At 37.8% G+C, this 18,866-nt stretch overlaps 3 protein-coding genes across 10 annotated transcripts in view; 2 read left to right on the forward strand and 1 right to left on the reverse strand.

The window, feature by feature from the left end:
- Shaw (Shaker cognate w) overlaps window positions 1-3,771 on the forward strand; it is an 84,835-nt gene extending 81,064 nt beyond the window's left edge. For both annotated transcript variants that reach the window (XM_011299212.1, XM_011299213.1), the window contains exon 5: window positions 3,205-3,771. In XM_011299212.1, the coding sequence (XP_011297514.1) occupies window positions 3,205-3,269 (65 nt within the window). In that variant the 3' untranslated portion in view covers window positions 3,270-3,771. The remainder of the gene's footprint in view (window positions 1-3,204) is intronic.
- The window catches only part of LOC105263171 (uncharacterized), a 137,663-nt gene that overhangs the window by 51,688 nt on the left and 67,109 nt on the right, over window positions 1-18,866 (reverse strand). The window contains exon 7 of one of the 7 annotated variants that reach the window (XM_011299206.1): window positions 3,875-4,745. The exons of 5 other annotated variants lie outside the window; for them this stretch is intronic. In XM_011299206.1, coding sequence (XP_011297508.1) covers window positions 4,699-4,745 — 47 coding nt within the window. In that variant the 3' untranslated portion in view covers window positions 3,875-4,698. Of the gene's footprint in view, window positions 1-3,874; window positions 4,746-15,937; window positions 16,065-18,866 lie in introns of those variants that run through there. One more of the 7 variants, XM_011299207.1, reaches the window with a different exon arrangement.
- LOC105263170 (uncharacterized) overlaps window positions 17,484-18,866 on the forward strand; it is a 2,493-nt gene continuing 1,110 nt past the window's right edge. The window contains exon 1 of the mRNA XM_011299204.1: window positions 17,484-18,061. Coding sequence (XP_011297506.1) covers window positions 17,541-18,056 — 516 coding nt within the window. The 5' untranslated portion in view covers window positions 17,484-17,540 and the 3' untranslated portion in view covers window positions 18,057-18,061. The remainder of the gene's footprint in view (window positions 18,062-18,866) is intronic.

Consider the following 18,866-nt stretch of genomic DNA (forward strand, 5'->3'; position numbering starts at 1 on the left):
ACTGGCTCGAAACTTGATCTAGTTTTCATCAAGTGTCATCTGATCAGGCCTGTCTGATCAGAACTTGATCTAAATTCGCTTGTAGTTTTTAGGATCCGAAACGTTGGATCAAACCTTGGTCAGGTTCTGATCAGATCTTACCCGATCAAGCGAACCGCACTGAAACTGAATCAAGTTCTGATCGGACTTCAAGTAGACCTGAACTAATTTCCACTCGGGGGGTTAATGGATCTTCTTTGTTTTTATATTCCCGTAGTTTTTCCCTTATCCTTATACTAGGGCGATACCGGATATGCGCAGACGGAATGCCCGCGCTATATTAATAGTATATTTCCCACCTAGGGAGGTAAAGTAAAGAAGGCTTGCCCACGTGCAGAATTACCGCCCGAGCCGAAGGCAAGAAGTGTGTACTTTGCTCCCACTAGGGAGAAAAAACTGTCTCTATTACCTGTGATCATATATTTGGTATCCTTCAACCAAACAGATTCATCTGTTGAAACAATGCTTACAAAAGGCCAGATATTCAATAATTACTGGCAATTTCTCTTGCTTCCGGATGGAAGCCTTGTATTTGACCGATTTATCGATTCTTCCCTTTCAATTTTAAGTTATCTACAATGCTATAAAACGCGAACAAATAATTTTAAGTCACGTCTGCACGCAGAGGAATTTTTAATGAAAATTGTCCTGACAATAGGATAAAAGTGTACTATGACTCACGTTAGAGGAATCTTTATTCTGACGTTTCGAGAAAATATGAAAATAATAGGATTTATAAAAACTAAAATAAATTTTATTCTACTAGAACATAATTTTCCCTATACAGCGAAAATTGACCATATATTGATCAAAATTTATGTGGGCTAAAATAAATAATCTACATGAAAAGGATAAAAATTATGGTTATTCGCTTCATTATTAAACGCTTCGCTCGGACTATAAAGCCGCATTCGTCAGATTCAGTTTTTCCATCCTAGGCGTGGAAAATAGTATTTCTTTTACCGGTAAAGAAAAAGTAAAACTTCTCGTTTATTAGTAAACGGAAAGAGCACAATTCGACACTCACTGAACGTACAATCACTGCCCCAAAATATTGTTTAACATATGTGAGCCGGAAATTTACAGCTCGTATGATTAGCAACCCTCGGCTTCGCCTACGATCACCAACTTCACACTCGTCATGATTCCGTCTCACTCGTATCGAACTATACTATTATCCGCTCAATCAATAAAGTTTATTGAGTGCGTAGTTGAAATGAACCCGATGCGCGGCAATTTTTACCCTTAAGGATGATAAATTTTACTTGTAAAACGTCATCAGTCGATAGCCAGGTCTATCCCCCCTCTCTCTTTAATGCAATAGGTACAAGAGAGAGGCGAAATAGAGAACACACCTCCTCCATAGTCCCGTCCGTATAAGGTCCGTATGACGCAATTTATCCCAACGGCCGGAGGACTTTAATTTTTTTAATTTTATTCATAACAAATGGATGAACCAATTAATTGAAATTTTACTTAGGCTATTTGATAGAAAAACCGGTAAAGTGATGCAATACCACTCTCATATGTAACCTAGATTTCATCGTTGAATTTATATACTTCAAGTCACCTCATTTTTTATGATGGGTGCTTGCGTAGATGTTCAAGATTTCTCACTCCTTCTCCCGTGTAGAGGTATAATTTTTTTAACAATTTATATTACATTAATTTTCTTAAGTCCATGCTAGGTATGATTTGATGGAAATCATATCAGCTCTCGGCGTAACCCAGGGCTTGCGACGGGGACCTGGGTGGTATGAACCCCACAAAGGTCGACTATAGGCTGGGAAAGTAGTACTTTAACGAAAAACTTTTTAAAATTAACCTATCAGCTTGAAATCTGGCAGAAGGGTTCCTCTCATGACCACAATGTTTCCTATTGAAAATGGACTGAATCGGATGATTCGTTTAGGAGATATAGCCATTTTTCTTTATCGCCGAAAAAATCGCTGTTGAAATAAATATGCATTCATTTAGAAGTTTACTGCCAATGGTATTAGTAGAATTGAAAAATGAGAAAAAAACTGATGCATACGGTGATGGTTGGATGCTTCCTGCCAAATAGGCTTGGTTAACTGCTTGTTTTTTATTTTAACTGTCTAATTTGTATTTGTTTTCCTTATCTTTGATCATTTTCATACAGTCTTTAGAGTTGAAGTTTTTTCATTGACGATTGTTGTGCGAATACTGTTACAATAAATTTCCGTTTCAACCGTCAATTACATGAAAAATACTCATCAGACAATGGATGCAACACATTGTATTCACATTCAATCGTTCATAGTCCAATACAGACTGGAAACAGACAAATGATATAGAATATTTTATTTGTCTCATCTGTTAAGACGTGGAATTTTTCAAATAATCGTTAGCACGCGAAATAAGTGTCCTTATGATGTTTATTGATTCATAACTCAGAACAGAATGAACGTAACTGAATAAACTGAGAGCCGTCCAAAAGCTCAGAGATTGAGCTATAAAATGATATATAATAGTGACGGTTATTCTTCCATTAATTCGATAAAAACATGTGATGTACGGCAAAAATATAAGGTAGACAGGTCATATGATCCTTTTTTGCAAACGGGTGCTGAAAATTTGGCCGAAACTAACACCTCCAAAGTAGACGTGACATAACGATTTTATGTTTATTGATATTCAAATACTCGTAACTTCGGTTTGCATAGAGACAAATCGATGAAATTCAGAGCATTCGAAAACTGACCTGGTGATTTTTGTAGAAATATGTGACAAATTTAAAGAAGAGGTAGGCAGGTAGGCATTCAGGAATGAACGTATTAAGTGACTGGCGTGACCAACGATTTTTCAAATAAAGATAGATGTAGGGACGGGGTAAAACGGATAGTGTGGGTCAAATGGACTCCTCATTTTTCATCTAATAAATGGTGTTCTTTGGTAATGAGTATATAGTAAATACATCAAATAATGAGGAATAAATTTATTAGTCACTGACTACTATTGGAATGATGATCAAGAGCAAAAAGAGTTCCATTGTTTGCTGATGCTTTTTGAGAAAAAGAAAGGTGATTGTCATTGATCCTGTGATATAATTTTTCTGTTATGAGTTGTCTCCTAATCAATAATGGTGTGATCGCCAAATCCAATCTAGTTACTCAATATTTGGAAACCAACTTTTTCTTCCAGATGAGGACCGAAGGAACTCAAATCTAAGAACCAACGGGACCAAAGCGTCAGGTGGCCTGGGCTAATAAAACAACGCCGAGAGAAGAAGAAACTTTTCACCGCAAAAAGAAAATGAAAAAACAACATACTCCACTGCCGCAAATGTCGCCCGGGGATTCCATTACCAAGATAGTAAAAACCAAGCCAAGTTCCGCGCTGAGATAAAAAAAATTAAATAGGAAAAAAAAGGATCGATTGCAGAACTACATTGTGAGTAGTGAAATAATCCAAAGAAACATGACGAAGGGAAGCTTAATGTAAGTTAGAATGCGTGCTTGAACGAAAGTGGACTGTTCATGGATTTAAATTTTGATGAGAGCATTAGATAAAGTCTAGGGGATAACAACAAAAACGTCATAAACGAGGGAATGTTACTATGTGGTGTAGATAAATACGAAATGTAGAAACAGCGTCCGACATGATGTATGGAGTGAATATTCAGGACATTACAAGTTGTACGAAGGAGGAATATAAATATTTACTTTTGGACCACACTAATGTGAAGTTAGTTCAGATAAGTATAATGCAATGAACAAATGAAAGGGGGAGGGGGGAGGGGGGATGGGGCACTCTAGTGAGGATAAATCACGATCGACATATCACGATCCATTAACTATCCATCCTCTCCCTACGCTTGTCTCCGCACAGTGTAATGAATCGACTCAATCACAATCATACGCCATTATACGTGAATTAGAGGCAGCATTTAATGGTTATATTTGAAGTGAGTGATAACAAGCATAAGCGAGCCTTCTCCCAATGCCCACCCACGCTGCCTTTTTGTCATAAACAACGTATATTATAGAAATAATGATATATTATCCGTTCACTTTTGCACTCCTGTAAACCCTCAAGGACTTTTCAACTATTTTAAATACACTGATATTTTAGTCTCATTACATCCAACTTCATTACACCCCCGATCGATCTCTTGTATGGGGTAATTGTAAGAAAATATAAGCTAGGGTAACGTACCTTTGGAAAATTCACCGCTCACTTTGGTCAACTTGAGCGACTCTGAATAAGCCATGAATGTTCAAATCACTCTGTTGACTTTAATATCTCAATCGTTATGGAACAAGTATGGAATAATAATAGCATCTTAAAGTGGAGCTTGTTTTGAGATTTTGGGAGGGCCTGGGAGACATGAAAGAATCTTACTTTAACAAATTTTAACACTTTAAATTGAGAATTTGAAATACTCCACGTGGAACTTTGGAAAAACTTAATTTGAGACGTGAGATATTAACTTGTCACTTCCCTAACTCAATTATACATATTATTGTTTAATCTAATTTAATCTAATTTATTAATGCAGTGCAAATCGAAAGGAAATCGACTTCCGTTGAATCGTCTCAAAGTTGAAAATTCTCCAATTCTGACTCCAAGTCTCCAATGATTTAATTCTCAACTAAAATCGCTTTTACGTCTCACCTTATAATACTCACAAAATCCTCAATGCAGCGAGCAGAAAGCTGTCTGAATTTCCAGCCTTCGAGGTTCTGAAATGAGATTACAAGTCTCAAAATGAAGTTGAATTTTTTCGTGTGAGTGGGCGGTTAGATGTGGGGAAACGGCTTATGAAGAAACTTGGATATTCGCCGTAAGAATGATGGACACGTGGTTAGACCAATTCATGATAAATGAAAAAAAAAGAATGCGCAAGTTTTTTTGGGAGAGTAAAGCGAGGAAGCATTTCAATTCCAACAGAAACGTGGGAGAGACTAAAACGACAATAATTCGCAGAGGAGATCGGTGCTGAGAGGGCGTGAGGTTTCCAAACGTGGTACGAGATATTTTTTTGATTAACTTCCTCCTCCCACTTCTATACCCCAACGCCACTGGGACCAATCAACCACCCTTTTCTCTCCCTCCACCTAGTTCCTCCCTCTTTGGCCCGCGGGAATCCCAGCGAAAGAGGAACCATGGTTTTATTCCCAAGCTTTTGTGCTCCGATGTTGTCCACTTTTATTTCAATAGAACGTCAATGGTTTTTTTGTCGTGACATTGAATGTTTCGCCCAGTCGCCGCACTGGGGATAAATCATGCTGCGGGAAATATTGCGAAATTGTGTCAGCCACAAAGCGATGTATAAAAAATGTGTGTCATACACACGCACAAAATCATGCATGTAGAGTGCAGAGCTTTTTGGAGGAGCGAGACGGGTTTCGGGCAGCGGTGCGGACGATCTATTCTGCTTTCTGTCAAACATATCATTCCGCTACTCTTTGCTAAATCCTACTGCAACATGAACCTCTGTCCTCGGGCTTTTCTGGACTTTAGAGCGCTGCTGAATATTTTGGAAAATAGAGGTTAAAATGTAGTTATCGACAGGATTCTACTTCGGTACTGAGGGGGGGGGGGGGGGTAAAGGGAAGGGCCGGTTATGTGATTTTCGTTTATGCGGTAGATGGTTATTTTTACTTCGAAAAGCATCTGATGCGGAAGATCACCGAGCAAAATTTTTCTTCGCAATTTACGCAATTTATTTTTTGGATTTTCATCGAACTGACAACAATTTTTGGATGGAATACACTGAGGCAAATAAAGATTTTGGCCAAAGAAATTTAATAACCACAAGAAAATCTACACCCCAGACAACAGTTTGTCGATAATTAGTTGACAAGTTAATGATGTCCCGTATAAAACCTTAGATGGCATTGGCAAAAATGATTATTTGAAGAACATTCAAAATTTGGATCTGTAGACGATTACTTATTGCGAATAGAATTATAGAAAATTATGAGGTCGTTGGACATAAATAAAAGATTCAGTTTTTCAGGTTAACAAATCATCAGCGCGAATTACAAGGGATTTTTAATGAAACAATGGAAAGAGTTCCAAGCGAGTTCTGGTTTTGAATTTCAATTTCTGAAAATTTTTCAATTCTGAAAATCCACAAATAGTATATTTCTCCCCTAGAGAGGAAAAGTAGACAAGTCCTCCCCACGTGCAAAATTACCACCCGAGCCGAAGGCAAGGAGAATGCTTGAGTAATTTTCATAATTTTCCGGGATTAATTGAATTGAAAAATTAACTATATTTTCTGCCTACATACGCCGAAAGTGAGCATTCTAACCGAACGAAGTGAGAATATGAATAAAAATAATGAATAAAAAATTTATATAATTTTGCCATTGAATATTCACGTTTTGATCAGGATGCTATCAAGTTGTGAAATTTTAATTCCACTTCCATTTAATCTCACTTTTTCCTAAATCTATTTCAATGTTACCGTCATATTTTCGGTGACATTAAGGAAAAGTCTAACACTGTACCAGAGATTCTGAGGAATTTTAACGAATTTTGAAATTCTAAATTGTATTCTGATTGGCAAAGTATTATTAAATAATCTTTTTTCGAATATTGATAAAAAGCTTGAATATTTTGTGAATTTTCACTGTTTTGCTGACATCTTAACAAAATTGTGGAATTATCTGTTGATTGCTGCTCACAAATTTGGAATTTCAGGGAATGTTCAGGGATATCTGAACTTTTATTATTCTATTTTCAGAAAACTTAAAGTAAAAAGTTTAGAATGTCAGAACAGTTTATTCTGGCATTCAATAGTCGCAAACCGATTGCCTGTAAACTAATTTTTCTCTCAACATTGCTGTACCAAAATCCCATGAATTAATGAAGAATGATGATTTATTTGATGAAACGATTCTCTGATTTTTTCCTGAATGTAGAATAAAAATCCTTGGGAACTGGGACTGGGAATTATTATTATTCACGCGTGTGAATTTAATTATTTTCTTCGTGCAGATCTAAACACAAACCTCAATTTTCTTTTTATCACATTATTTCCATTGGTCCCTCGAGTAGAATATCCCAGAAGGTATGGCGGGTAATAAAGCGACTGGAAGGGAGCGCAATATCAATTTCGGTGAGTCTGAGGAAAAGACAGTAAATTCTGGAGAACAATGCAAGTTATTCGAGACTAGCCAGGACACCTCTATTTGTTTTCCTTCCCTTGTTTCCTTAGGAAAGATCTAATGGCAGTGCTGTCATCCAATGACAATTCCGCAGAATGCAGACGAGTTTTCAAAATGAAAGTGTCACGTCTGTTTGACGAGACGCAAGTGCTTTTCGGACTTAAGCTTTCTAATCGATCTTAATCAACAGCAAAACTAATCAAATGGTGAGGGTCCCTCCTTATTTCAGTTTAACTACATTTTCCGAGACTAATAAAGACCTTAACAAGCAATTAATTTCAAACGAAAACATTTTATTCTGAAAAATAGATAAGGAAGGGTGGAGCAAAATGGGCCGGTGAAAGTTGTTTTTTAATTGCTCATTGCATAACAGTTAACTTGATCTTCATAATCTAAAATTATTCTTTACAAAATTATGGTGTAAGTGATCGATTTGTTAGTTATTAAGGACGATATTGAGAAAACAAAAACGAGAAGAATACAAAAAATAACAGAAACCTTAAAAAATAAGTAAAACATTTTTCTTTTCGATAGAGGCTGTGAAATTCGTATCGGCCTAAGATAAGCTAAAGATAAGCTTTTTTTCAATTTTCACCGGCCCATATCGCCCCATTCTCCCCTATATATGCAGTGAATGCTTTTTGAAAATATCTGAACAATATAAGAAAAATATATTTGAAGATATATACAATATCTGACATACTGAAATTTGTGGATACATTTTTCGTGTAGGGCTGATTGAGAAGTACGAAAAAGATTTACATCTAAAGTTGGTATTTACCTTATTTTCAGAGATGTTCAGTCGAAATTTTGATCACGTGAATTACGCGTTTGAAAACGTAAATTACGACATTGTATTGCATAAATTCCGAGTTTTATATTGTGAAATACGAGATCTCACCTAGACTCATAGTTTACGGGGTCCAAAATGGTCATTTAGGAGATATAAACTGTCAGTTACGTTTTTTGAAATCCTAATTTACAAAGTTAAAACACGTAATGCATAAGGTCGGCATCCATAATTTACGAAATAGACATCGAAATTTTTTAGATCAAAATCGTAATACAAAGGTTAATCTTTCACGTATAAGCCCCTCCACTGCCGATATCTTCTCGTTGACAACTGGTAAATAATTAATTTGCCGAATAGATCAGAACTCCCCGTTACGAAATTTTACTTTTCTCGTTTGACGTTATCATAGTTATCTCAGAATCGTACCTCTGGCTGAAGCCTGTGGAAAAATGCAACGCGATAATCTGCGGGAGATTGTTAATAAGCTAGATTTTTATGAGGAGGAAGAACCAGATAACGATAGCAGATGAAAAAATATTTAAAAAAAAAAACAGGGAGCTTACTGGGGAACAAAAGAAAGGGATGCATATCTGTGGTCGACACAGACCTATACTCACAACACGTTAACACGAGAAAAAAAGGACGTTAAAACCACAAGCACATATGCACATATGCACATGAAGAGAGTAAAGGTACAATAACAAGTATAAAAAATAATATAGTCTTTTGAAAAAAAAACACGTTTTTCTAAGCGGATACAAAAACTATTTCAGTGAGAAACAGAAGAAAGTTAGGATACGAAAAATATGCGAAGGCTTTAAATTTGCATTTAAGGGATCACGGGGACACAATGTGATTCCCATGGTGTTCTAGGTACGATGAACACGGGCTATTAATTATGCATCACCACGTTTTCATTCGTCGATTTAATAATGAAGACATGGAAACTGTGGCACTTTTTTATTCCGAAAGACTTTAGTTGTTGTGAATGAACAAATTGTGTTTCTTTTCTGGATTTATTGGAGTGCACTGAGAAGCTTTTACTTTTGGGGACTGGAACGTTGTGAAGTTTAATAGATGAGAAGTCACGGGGTTAAGACAATTTGCCACTATTTTTCAGTTATTAACTTTAACGGCATAGAGAAATTGTTTCTGAAAAATAAAATGAATTTTTTTGAATTTTAAACATATATTTTTTTTAAATTATATTTTAAGTTATATTGTCCTTTATTCTGAAGTAACTACCATAAAAAATTCAGGAACTTATTTAGCGACAATTGAGTTATTTTATTATGGCGACGAATTTAAATTAATTATTAATTTGTCCTTTTTCTATTGTTAATTTTCACCTCCAGAAGATTATTAATTTATATATCTTACCTCTTATTTTTCAGGGAAGTTCATGGAAATCGCAATTCTCAATTCTAACATTGTTCTTTCGAGCTCTCACAATGCTTAAAGAAATACAAATAATACTAAATATTGTTTATTTATATTTTTTATCTATATAATTATTTATATTGACTACCAGGTAATTTTTCGCTTGATTCATCACTTATATTTCCCATAATTTTTATTGAATTGTACATCCGTTAGTCCTATATACAAAATTAAGCTTTTTTTAAATTCGATAAGAGATATTCCATGGATGAATATTCCACACAATTATCAATCACAAATAAATAATCTAGTCGTTGTGTTCAAGAGATAAACATATATCCATAAAATCAGTGAAAATTTTCATTTTCTCATTTATTATTCTAATATACACACTAAAATGGAAGAATTTTAAATATGTTGATTTTTGGCTATATATTGCCGGTTTCCAAAAGATGGTCAATTTTTAAAATTCCGATTTTGGGAACAAATTCAGAGAAATTCGTAGTCTACTAGTCTAGCCCAAAATTTAATGAGTTTTCCTTCTAGGTCAGAGTGACAAAATTCCTAATTTTTTTTATTAGACTGACGGGTTATGGTTGAAATTCCCTAAGAAAGAAAACTTGTTTTTCTCTGTGTGGTTTATTGGAGGAATCGGAACAACTTTTCTGTGTGAAAATCCTGAAACACCGCCCATGGTTACTGATAACATTTTTCAGAGGGGAAAAATAGTGGGGAGTGAACATTTTATCGAAGCCCATCTGAATTTCGTAGATTATCTGTTGAAAAAGTAGTGGAGGTGACAACTTATTACGATTATTCTCTCAGCTCTTAGTCAATGAATTAATTATCGTTATCGGGAGGTGATGAATCTCGAGGGTTCAAATGTACGACTGAATCATGAGTAAGCCGTAATGAAAACAGGTAATTATTTTGTTAAAATAAAAAACTGTAAAAAGTTGAACCTAAGAATCTTCACTAATTGTGAATAAATTAAAAGGAAGATATTATAAAGTTCTATTTCAGTATTGATATTCATTTTTATCATTGGTGAAATTTTATTGTTTATCCACTGGTAATTGTGGTTTAATCGAGTTGTGATGCGAAAGAAGAAAATGCAATTAATGAGTAATTATAAATTTTATTGTAATCGTTGATAAATGCTCGAATTCTTGAATGTAGATAAGGAAGTGATTGTCATTATGTGTAGTCATCTGATATTGGGGAGATGTGTATTCCATTTTCACAAATAAGTCACAAAAGACAAATGAGTATAAGTAAAAATATTGTACCGTGGGCTGAGTTGTTATGGTGAGCTGGCTGGTTTGTAAATAAAACAACAAACTATTTGATTCTTTGAAGGAAACTGTTGATTATTCAAACAAATGTCTCCTTCCTTTCTTAAAATTATTCATTATTTATTTTTACAAAATAAATAGAGTACAACCTGTAGTTTGTGTGCCTTAACTCTATGCCCATGTCTGTAGAAATACCTCTACTATCTACACTTTCGTATTGTCAGCTTAAAGTTAATCGATACTGACCGAGTCGATCTGACGATAGCAGCGGCCAATCCTCAAATCTCCATTGAATAATTGTACGGTCAAACGAACTTACCAGTAAGTGAAGTTCGATCGTGATTATATGAAGAGCCTCGTCGAGAGATTTGAATAGTTGTAGTAGCTTGACTGCGGCAAGGTGGAGCCTCACGCTTTTAGAGCCTGTAGAAAAACTTTCATTGTGGCACCTAGGTCGGGAAGTGCCGCCATCTTGTCATTAGTTTAAAGTTGAGAAATAGGATATGAAAAAATTGGATTGGGTTGGGGAAGCTAAATGTGGGGGACTGAATCTCTCGACGAGGCTCTTCATATAATCACGATCGAACTTCACTTACTGGTAAGTTCGTTTGATCGTACAATTATATTCGAGCCTCGTCTTCGAGATTTGAATACTTGTAGATGTTCAGAGCACTCGTCCAATTTTTTATCTAGCCAGCATTTATTTTCGTATATGATAAATGGGGAGAACAAAACACATGTTAAGTATAGTCCAAAATAAAAAGATTATACAGAGAGAATTTTAAACATTGAAAACAGCGTTGGTAAAAGCATTTTTATCACCCGCGACTGGGGGATTATAAAATCTTACAAAAACATTAGATCTATCAGACTAGCCAGCTGTATTTCTAATTGTGTCCAGATCTACACCTTTCCTCGCAGCGGCAGAGGTTGCCGCGTGTTTTGTGCTGTAAGCCGAGAATCTGCTGGTATCTATTCCAGCTTGTTCGAGACAAGACTTGCTCCATCTCGCTAAAGTCTGAGTAGATGCAGCGTCGAAAGGTTTTCTTGACGTAATGGACAGTTTTGAAATGTTCTTTCTGAGATTCTGAGTTCTTGTAATGTAGCAGCGGATTGTACTAGCTACCCAGACTTTATGTCTCTCCGGAAGAAAGGGGAGAAGTAGGAGAGGTTGAAGCTCGCCCTTGCGCGAAGTCTCTGTTCCCTGTGGGATCTTAATCTCTATATTTATTGCACCTTGGTGAATATTTTCTAGCTCGATAAGGGAGAAAGTTTGAAGTCTGTGTGCCGTACTTAAGGCCAGGATAGTGATCGCTTTCTCGCTGAGCTGACAACATGATAGGTCGTCATTCTCCGGTAAAGACTTCAAAAATGTTAGCACTCTATCAGGGTCCCAGGTGTGAGAGTATCGGAGCTTGCTGGGGCGTAGGTTGTACACACCCTTAATCAACCTCGGGATAACAGGGTTTTTTTCAATGTTGCCCTCAGCCATGGTCGCAATCGCTGACCTGGCGGAGTTTACGGAGCCATCGGCTGCCCCTCGATTGAACTCGTCAGTTAAGAAGTCCAAGATCCTTGCAGTCGGTGCAGAGAAGCAGTCTATGTTTCTCTACTAACAAAAAAACCACTACTTTCTTTTTGATGTAGGCTTGCCTGATAAGATTGCTGCTACAAGGGTAACCTGGCGTGCTAGTGGATGGATCAATGATCTGCAGGGTGAAAGCAGAAGATGCTCAGCAGGTCTGAATTCAATTTGATCATTCACTAGACAGGATAGGAAAAGCGGATACCAGGGTTGGGCTGTCCAACGAGGAACTACTAGGATACCAATCGCTCTACCCGTAGTGATTTTTCGAATTGTGCGTAGAGTAAGCGAAAACGGTGGAAAGGCATAGAAGAAGGTGTTGGACCAATCTATCGAGAATGCGTCGATCGACGGCGCGAAAGGGTCTCTATGTCATGAGTAGTAGATTTTGCATTTTGAATTTATCCGAGAAGCGAATAGATCCATATCCGGGTAGCTGAAACTCCTACCGATGGATCGGAAAGCGTATTCTTCTAGTTCCCATTCTGTATCTATATTATTAATACGAGATTCTCGATCTCGATCTCGATGCCGAGACAGTTTATTAAGGTGTGAAAATCTCGTACTTCCTAATCTATTAATATAGGAAATCGCTGTGGTGTTATCAACCCGAAGCAAAATTTCCCAGTTAGATAATTCATGAGGAAAACATCTGAGTGCTAGCTAAAGAGCTTTTAATTCTAGCTAATTGATACTAAAAAGTCTTGGCTGACCAGAGGCCTCCCGTTGTCTTATCATCACAGGCTACTCACCAGTCTGTAAGGGATGCATCAGAAAAAATGATTGATCTAGCCTGGTTGGTTCGAATGGGGTTAAAGGAGGATTTTAAGTGAGAACCCCATCAATCGAGATCTGATTGAAGGGATCTGGCGATCGTCATTAATTGATCGAAATCACCTTCATTAATAATGAAATTCGATTGTTTTACTCTCTCGAGTTCATTAGTGTACAACGTGCCGTACGCCGTGGCTGGGCATATGGAGATCAAGGAACCTATTAGGCGGGAAAACGTTGTGATTGAACAGCTAGTCCCAGATTGTAATGAACTAAGTAGATTGCTAATTGTCACCTTTTTACTCTCGGGAATTTTTAAGCAAAATTTTTCAGAGTCCACTATGAAACCTAGGTATTCAGTGCGATTTGATAGAATAAAACAGTTCTTTTGTTCATTTATGATGAAGCCCAATGAGGATAAAAACGCTGTAGTTTCAATGGCCTGACTTAAGCACTCCTCAGTCGAAGAAGCTATACATAGGATATTATCTAAGAAAATAGATGAAATGAAGCCCTTTGATCTAAGATGGCTCATGACCGGCTTCATCACCTTTGTAAAGGAATGCGGACTGGTTGACAAACCGAAGGGAAGGTAGGTGAATTCGAATAGATTGCCCTTCACGTAAAAACGAAGAAATTTCCTATGGTTCCTATGAATTGGAACCGAAAAAGACGCGTCTTTCAGGTCAATTTTGCACATGAGGGCATTCCGCGAGATGAGCTTCAACACTGTCCTCATGTCCTCTAGTTTAAAGTGAGGAGCTTTTATAAACTTATTCAAATTTTTTAGGTTTGGAATAAAGGGTTTTCCCCCGTTTGGTTAATCAATAAGAAAGTAAGAAGAGACAAACTGGTCATGGCCCGGGACACATTGTTCAATTGCTCCTAGAAATACCAATCTGTTAATCTCAGACCTCAGGACAGCCCCTTCAAGTTCGGAGAGTATAGGTTCCGGAGGAATGTGTAATTGATAAGGAATAAAGATGAAGGGAATTTTGTATCCCTTCACAGCCTCCAGAACAAAGATATCAGAGGAAATTCATAACCACTTGGAAAAACAATGCCTGAAAGAGCCTGCAGATCTTACCACTTCTTCTCCGGGACGACTCTGTCGACGTTGACGCCGATTGAGGGTTCCCCGGGCGTCTTGATAATGGTCTCCGACTGGGGTTGGAGGTTGATCTGGCCGGAATCCTAGGTTCCTGGCCTGCTTGCTTTTTCCACGACACAAACGTGCCCTTCGAGTTTAAAGGTCCTTGTTTCTTCGGTGGTGGTCCAGTTACTTCGAGCTCTTGACCCAATTTCGCCATGGTTTTGACCTCTTTAACCTTTTCAGAAAGATTTGAACCATAGAGCTGCTTATCTGAAGTTGTAGTCTCCAGAGCACTGCGCACTTGCTTATTCAAGCTGGGTGATATGAAAGCTCGTCTGGTCAAGGCAAGACCTTGGTGAACATGGGTCATCTTTCCTACGTCGTAAAAGTTCTGGATCAAGGCTAACTTGTCAACATCATCTTCCGAGAGTAGACTCAAAATTGCTCTTCCTAGTGCGACTAGGGCAGAACCTGAGAGGTTTCGAGATACACAAAACTTCTTGTCTCTTTGGACCAACGCCTCTGTAGAGATCGAAGCAATCTCCGGATAGAGTTTTGGAGCCTTAAAAAGACACTTGGTGGAGGTATGAGGATAACGATCCATTAATTTTGTCCATTCCTCCTTCTGGAGGTTTGAGGACAGCCAAAAGCCCCAATGTGACTCGAGATCCCCCTGAAGGGAGATTTCTGTATCAGAGGGTTTTGAGGGGTCTGGGCCCAAAATCTCGAAAACGTCAGGATCAAGTGTCGTTAATTGTGAATCCTCCAAGACAACGAGATCAGGAGATATTACCACCACAGGTAGAGGTGTTGGCTGTATTGGTGTTGGCTTTAAGCCAAGTGCGTCTAGCGCAGGTGTATGGGGCACATGAGGAACTGAGCTACTGCTCTAGCTATCAGAAGTGATAATGCCATTTGGTAAAGTGCGAATATTCCCGTCCTCATTCTCCTTGTCCACCTGATTTCCTTCTTCCACGGCGTCCACACATTCAGGTAAAAGGCGTTGCGCCTTCTTGAAGAATCTACGCATTTTACGAAGGATCTCCTTCTCGTCGTTATCCCCGTGCTTCCTCTTCTTATGTTTATCCATAATAACTCTAAATTTCGTTAAAAAACCAAGAAAGATAACACTAACAACAAAAAACTCTAAGAAACATGCGACTCGCTTGCGCACGTACAAAATAATGACAAGATGGCGGCGCTTCCTGACCAAGGTGCCACAAGGAAAGTTTCTCTATAGACTCTAAAAGCGTGTGGCTCCAGCTTGCCGCAGGCAAGCTACTACAAGTATTCAAATCTCGAAGACAAGGCTCGAATATGATTGAAAAACTCCCAAAAAATCCACCAAGCTCCAGCGCATTATCAGATTAATCATCAATGAATTTTTATGGAAAAATTTCCAAAAGATAGTTTTTTACAGATAAAAGAATCCATTCTCATCATTTTGCACTGCAACTTCAAAATAGTTTAGAAATCTAGCGGAATATGAGAGGCAATTATTCAAAAAAATAATACTAGAGTGAAGAAAATCCGGAGAACAGGCCCTTCAATTTTCTGCTGGACTTTAATCGAATTTTCAGGGAAATTTGAAAGTTGTTTAACTGTTAACTCAAAGTCAAAATTTATAGCACTTTTGTGGTTAAGTGTAATTTTAAGGAAACGCCAATTGAAAGTTTTAAATTTAATGAAATAATGTCGGAAATAATAAATTGAGGATGGAAATTTTCCAGAAATTTCAGATTTTATTAGAAATATGGAAAATTCAGGTAATTATATCGTCGATTTTTTATTAATTGCAATTCTTTTTTGCAGTTTTTACTAAAAACTTAAAAAAACTGAGGAGTTCTCATTTTCTTGTCAATTAAAATTCGGCAAATTCATTGAATTGTCAGTGCAATTTTAATTTATCCCTTAAATCCAATTCCTCAAAATACTATCCCTCGAATTTCAAATTTCTTCTCAACTGTAAAAAAAAATGCATGAAGCATAGTTAGCTCATTTTACATTTATTTATCATATTTGAGAGATGAGTTCAGAGCGATAAATTAAATTTTATGTCTGCTAAAATCGATTTATTAAAAAAAAACTGTTGGCTTTCTGAGGACTTTTCAAAAAGACATACTTATCGAAAATTTAATCATCTTCCAAAAGGTTTAGGGGTTTCCGCCTAACATAAATAGTTTTCCAGATAAAACAATAGCTAGGGAACATGAGCAATTCCCCTCTGCTCCTTCATTACTGAATTTATTTAAAATATTTCCAATTCTATTTCGCGCCTCTTCCTCAGATCACTAGTAGTACCCTTATTCCTACAGATAGTGCCACAAATTAAAAGTCCCACCAAAAAATTTTCTTCCCATGTGTGCGCCACACTGGTCGCGCGGTACTACACCATTCCTTTTTCTTGTGCAGAAGTGTTAACAAGTTGAATGTATTTGCTCGATTAAATATGGGAAAAAGACGTCACAGTCCGAATTCAGACGATGAAAATCATTGGAAAAAACGTATTCGTCGCCTCGAAAGAGAATTAAAAAAGAAAAAACATTCTCGTAAACATCACAAGCGTCGTAAGTATTGCGTAGAATTGCTTCTCTGTTCTAGGTTAGAGACGGCAAAGTAAGTGGAAAACGTGGTGACTGGAGAAGCTTCTAGTCCCCACAATGCACCTGGGTCACCTCTTTTTTCTTTTGACACGAGTTAAAAAAAAAAAAAAAAACAAACAAACAGAGGGACAAGAGTCTCTGATTCTCAGATCGATTTGAGAATAACTCGGACACGAGTCCTTGAGTTTTCCTGTTTGGATTCGCTAAAAATCACTCCTGGACAAGAGTTCATGGGTTGATGATGCCCTTGATGACATTATTTCCATTGAATTCCAGGTGGGAGATCCTCCAGTTCCAGCAGTTCATCGGATTCAGGATCTTACAGCTCGTCATCTTCAAGTGTTGCTTCAGAGAACTCTCGTCGATCCAGAAGTCGACATCGATCAAGAAGAAACGACAGGACCCACTCACGAGACAATAGTAGACGTCGGTCTAGGGACCCCAGCCCTCCCAAAGATGGGATTGGGAATCAGCCTGAACCTAACCCCCCTGTCTCTTCTCCAAAGGTGAACGAAGTCCCAGTGTCTGTGGCGGGTAACGATCCCTCACAAACTGCGAGTGTTTCTAAGCCTGAAGAGGTTAATCCACTTGACCCTGAGATTTCTGAATTGCTGGGGAAGCGTTTGGATCCTGATAATCCTTTGGGACCAGCTATCAATGACAACATTGCAGTCCGTTGGAAGGAAATTCTTTCCAAAGGCTTGCCTAAAGACGAGCAAAAGGAAATTATCAAAAAATATTCCACACCGGAGAATTGTAAAGAACTCAATGCTCCTCGACTTAATGTGGAAATCAAGGCCTCACTGCCTGAGGGGGCAATAGGTAGAGACACTAGAATGGTCACCAAACAGACTAAACTGTCGATTTGTCTATCAGCCCTTGGCCAAGCCTTGAACTCCTTGGTGATTCTTAAGAAAGATGAACCTCTTGACCCTGAAGCGAAGAAGTCTTGTGTGGGTCTAATTAGTGATGCATCTAGGTTGATTCTTGAAGTGCATAGGGAGGAATCTCAGACTAGAAGAGCCCTAATCCTGTCGAATTTAAACCCAACCTTGAAGGACGCACTTAATGAAGTGAAATTCGGGGAGTTACTATTTGATAAGGAGCTAGATGGCATCATCAAAACCTCCAAGTGTCTTGAAAAGACCAGTAATGATCTGAAGAAACCTGGAAAAACGCTGAATGACGAGTTCTCAAAAAACGTCAAACGCCCGCTCTATCCCACAGGAAAGAAGCAGCAGAGGTCGAGCGGGCACACGAACTCTCGACTTCGGGAGAAGAAGACCCCCCAGAAGCCTCGGACTCGAGGTTACACCTCCAGGAAGGAATCATATCACCGAGGGAGGAAATAAACGATGTAAGTAATTATGCAGGTAGATTGAAACAATTCTCTGAGGCCTGGTCTTCCATATCGGAAGATGAAACAATCAGAGATTGGATCTCTGGTTACAACATTCCTCTTGATTCACAACCACAACAGTTTTCACTCCCTGAGGAGCGATCCTGGTCCCCACATGAACTTGCAGAGATACAGGAGTTACTGTTGCAGTTACAAGAGAAGGGAGCAGTCAAAACATGCGAACCATCGCGAAACCAATTTATCTCTAGTATTTTCCTTGCACCTAAGCCTGATGGATCCTCTCGCCTCATCTTAAACTTGAAGAGTTTCAATAAATTCATCACCACCGAACACTTCAAGTTAGAGGACTTACGTACTGCTAGAGATCTAATGTCCCCAGATTGCTACATGGCAACGCTCGATCTTAAGGATGCCTATTATATGATTTCCATCCATGAGAATGACCGTAAATATCTCACATTTAGGTTTCAAGGGGTCCTTTATGAATTTACATGTCTTCCTTTTGGACTCAATACTGCTCCATATGTATTCACGAAGATCATGAAACCAGTGGTATCTCAATTGAGAACACAGGGTGTTCAATTAGTAATATATCTCGACGACATTTTCCTCGTTGCAGAATCATTTCACAGTTGTGAAATGTTTGTCAATAAAACCCTTGACTTACTAATCAAGTTGGGTTTCTTAGTTAATTATAAAAAGAGCTCACTTGTTCCAGATAAACAATGTAGATTCTTGGGGTTCATTCTCAATTCCGAAAGAATGGTAGTTTCTTTACCTGTTAATAAGAAAAGAGAAGCCA

Source organism: Fopius arisanus, unplaced genomic scaffold, assembly GCF_000806365.1.
Source record: "Fopius arisanus strain USDA-PBARC FA_bdor unplaced genomic scaffold, ASM80636v1 scaffold00013, whole genome shotgun sequence".
Lineage (NCBI taxonomy): Eukaryota > Metazoa > Arthropoda > Insecta > Hymenoptera > Braconidae > Fopius > Fopius arisanus.